General features: G+C 41.2%; 1 protein-coding gene across 1 annotated transcript; it reads right to left on the reverse strand.

Annotated features, from left to right (window-relative positions):
• Positions 1–491: 491 nt before the first annotated feature.
• LOC114031078 (putative olfactory receptor 52P1) lies at positions 492–1470 on the reverse strand. Its single transcript, XM_027846094.1, is given in 2 exon segments — positions 492–1379; positions 1381–1470. Coding segments are annotated over 2 exon segments (978 nt in total).
• Between the last annotated feature and the right edge of the window lie 2678 nt (positions 1471–4148).

A 4148-nucleotide genomic window follows, 5' to 3' on the forward strand; every position in this document is an offset into this window, starting at 1 on the left:
CATAAAATTTCATTTCTAAAAAAAAGATATGCTCTCATCATTGTCAGTATTTCTCTAGTACAGATTGCACCTTTGCATGACTCTCTGATTCTCCTTCAAGTTATTACATAAATCCTCCAGAGAAGACCCACTGAGCTATTGAGGCCCTCTTTCTTTACTTCTTTTTTAATGCCTGAGAGACAGTGTTAACATTCTCTGGAGGCTCACCTATTTGCTCTCATTCTTGATACATGACTTGCTTTTTACTCATTAATGTCCTTGATGATATCTTAACACCATATCTCCCAAGTCTAAAACTGAGGGCTCTGCAGGAAGCAGACTGATCTCCTGAATCTGCCTCTCCAGTAACGGGGAGTAGACCACAGGACCTGGTGACTAGCACATCAAGAGTTGGCATGGAGATATAGCCTTGATACCAGGAGCCAATTCTCAAAGGAAACTTCCTTTGCCTGGCAGTCTTTCCTTGCTCTCCATTCATGCCCTCCCAATCATCAGACAGGTTTCTGATCAGGGGCTATGGTGATGGGCTCCTTCTTCCGGCAACAGTATTTGGTCACTTTGTCCCGAAACTCCTTAGTCTTTACTCCATAAATGATGGGGTTGAGCATGGGGGGAACAAGAAAGTAAAGGTTACCAAGAATGATGTGAATATGGGGTGGGATGCCCCGACCAAAACGATGGGCAAGGAAGGAGAAAAGTGGAGGTGTGTAAGACGTGAGCATCACACAGATGTGTGTGGTGCAAGTGTTGACTGCCTTATGGTGAGCTTCCTTGGAAGAGAGTCGCATCACTGCACGGATGATGAAAGCATAGGATGAGCCAATGGCAGTGAAGTCCAGACCTACGACCACCAAGGCGATCACCAGGCCATACATACGGTTGACAGTAGTGTCTGCACACACCATTTTCACCACAGCCATGTGTTCGCAGTAGGTGGTGGGGATCACCTGGCTTATACAAAATGGCATTTGCTGGAGGAGGACAGGCATGGGAAGGACAAACATGATGGCTCTCACTAAACTGACCAACCCAATGAGACCTATGCGGCCATTGGAAAGGATGGTGGCATAGTGTAGTGGCTCACAGATTGCCACATAACGATCAAAAGCCATGGTCATCAAAACAGCTGACTGCATGACCGAGATGGAGTGGATGAAGAACATCTGGGTCAGACAGCCTTCGAAGCTGATCTCCCCTTGACCAAACCAGAAAATACACAGTGCTTTGGGAATGGTGGTAGTGGACATGCCCAGGTCAGTGAGGGCCAGCATGCAAAGGAGCAAGAACATGGGCTTGTGCAGCATGCGCTCTGTGGTGATGATGAAGAGGATAGTGCAGTTACCCAGAACAGTGATGAAATACATGGAAGAGAATGGTATTTGATATCCAGATGTGGGTATCTTCCAATCCAGGAATGCCTTTTAGGATGAAGAAGGAAGGCCTCACATGGGTAAAATTCAAGGTAGTCATGATAGGACACTGGTTAGGTCACTGAAGTGGATAACAAAGAAAAAGTATGGTTTTTTTTCCTACAAACAAACAAACAGAAAAGTCACAGTGGGAAAAAAAAAAGATCACAGGATGATAAATTTCAAGCTGGAAAGGACCAACCTTCTCAGGATACAGAGAAGGAAATTGAGACCCAGACTTGCCCAATGTCACACAGATAATAAACGGAAGAACCAGGAGTCCTTGAACTATAGAGCAGGACTCCATCATAACACAGTTTATTATCCAAGATATTCCACAAGTCACATATAACCCAAATATAACCCAACCCAAATATAACAATCATACACAGTAAAAACTAGGTAAGGCAATTAGCCTTTAAAGGTATCCACAAATATGGCCTTACAAGGGGGTTTGTTGAATGTCTAACATAAGGAAACAATGAAGGAAAAAGTAGTCACTTTTTTAGACAGGGATGAAATCAAATAATGAATACTTCTAAAAGGGTAAGGCCTCTCTTTACTGTGTCCAGTACATCTTGCTGTTCCTTCAAGTGAAGCCCTGTACGAAGTACAATTTCAAATATCACCTTTTTCAGGAAGCCCCAATCAGTAATAGCCTTCCCCTTCAGATATAACATAATATTTTATTTATACTTCTTTTATCTACTTAGGTATTATTTTCAAATTTTGCCAAATCTTGCCATTTCTACTTTCACATCTCTTGCTCCTCATCCCTTCTCTCTACTCACAAAGATACCCCCTTAGTTCAGACCCTCATCACTCGTCACCTAGATTGCCACAGATCTCTAATTGGCCTCTCCCCACTCCAGTCCGTCCTACAACTTACTGACAATAATCTTCCTTAAGTGCAAATCTAACCATGCTACCTTACTCCCCCAACTCAACAAACTGCAATGATTTTCTGTTGCCTTTAGGATAAAATATTAGCTACTTTTAGCTTTTAAATTCTACACAACTTGGCCACAACCCATTTTTCGAGGCTCATTGGCTATTGCTCTCCGTTTTACATCTGTGATCCAGTCAAATTTGCCTTCTTTCTGTTCTTCACACATAGCACTGTATTCCCCATCTCTGTGTCTGGTTATTTTACACAACTAGAACTCATCTTCTCCTTACCTCCAACTCTTGTCCTTCAACCTCTTGTCCTTCAAGACACAGATCAAGCACTATCTTCTGCATAAAACCTTTCTTGATCCTTCCAGCTGCTAGTGTATTCCTTCCCAAACTACCTTGGATTTAGGTACTTTGTGTATATTTGACTTTAATTCATTTTATATTTATGCTGTATTTTTTCTATACATAGTTGTCTCCCCCATTAGAATAAAAGCTCTTTTGTAAGTAGAAGGTATTTCATTCTTTTTCTTTGCATTTCCAGTGCTTGGCACAGTGCCTGACATTGTATAAGAGCTTAATCAAAACTTGGTGGCTGATTGATATTTGTTTATATGTCATATCTCTCTCAGAGACCAGGATTGGACCTGTAATTTCATTGATACAGGGAATTCCAGATGAGGAAACTCCCTCTACAAAAGTAGGTTGGTACTTTCTTTTCAGTTCATAGTCATAGGGTATAGCCTAGAGCACTGAGGTTATGTGACTTGCCTAGGGTCACACAGCAGGTATCTGTCACAGATAATACCTGAACCCAGGTCTTCCTGGTTTCTAGGCCAGCTCTCTATATACTACACCACAATATCTATCATATCACAGTAGGTAAGATCACTGGATGTCTAACCAGGAAAACCTGAGTTTAAATCTGGCCCCAGACACTTATTAATTATGTGACCTTGGGCAAGTCATTTAACCTCTGTCTGTCTCAGTTTCCTCATATGTAGAATGGAGATATAATAGCTATAACAAGTCTAACATTCTATCCACATCACTATCTCTCAGGATGGTTGAGAGCCCTAGATTTATGATCACATAATCCCTTTCATCTCTAAATCCAAGAAATATGTGATTCTCATTATTGAGAACCAAAGAAGGAAAAAAACCCAAACTGCCCACCTAGAAAACAATAAGGTAAACACAGCAAGATCATGCACAGGAAATGCTATGGATCTGTTGATTCCACCAAGGTTTCCAGCTCACATTCAGAGAAGAACTCATGTTCCTCAAGTTTTACTGATTCTTCTCCTCCAATTTCCCACCCCACCCCCTTGGAGAAAACTTAGAGAAACCCCCCAAGTTGGAGAAACTTAAGTAGGGCCTAAGAATGAATGAAAATTAATTTAAAAAAGTATTTCTTAAGTGCTTCCTATGTGCAAAACACCGGGAACACAATATTATTGTAGTATTCTATGCTCTCATTTTATGGCTAGAGATCAAGTAAGCATACATTTGGAGTTTGAGTCAAGGGAATGTCAACAAACCTTAATCACCTACTACATACAAAGCCCAGTCCTTATCCTTGTAGTGATTACAATTTACTAGGGGATATGGCACCTCTACAAGTCACTGTAATGCACAATACTTCTTGAATAACTTAACCACAGAACTCAGAGTTAAAAAGAACACTTAGAAGTCACCTGGTCTAAACCATACCTACACAGGAATGCCCCCTACAATGATTCTGACAAAGGGCTATCCCAGTTTTAACTGAAGACTTCCAGTAAGGAAAGCTACAACTACACGAGGAAGACTATTCTACTTTTAGAAGGATCTAATTCTTAGGAA

This window comes from Vombatus ursinus, unplaced genomic scaffold (assembly GCF_900497805.2).
Source record: "Vombatus ursinus unplaced genomic scaffold, bare-nosed wombat genome assembly UNPS02015053.1, whole genome shotgun sequence".
Taxonomy (NCBI): Eukaryota; Metazoa; Chordata; class Mammalia; order Diprotodontia; family Vombatidae; genus Vombatus; species Vombatus ursinus.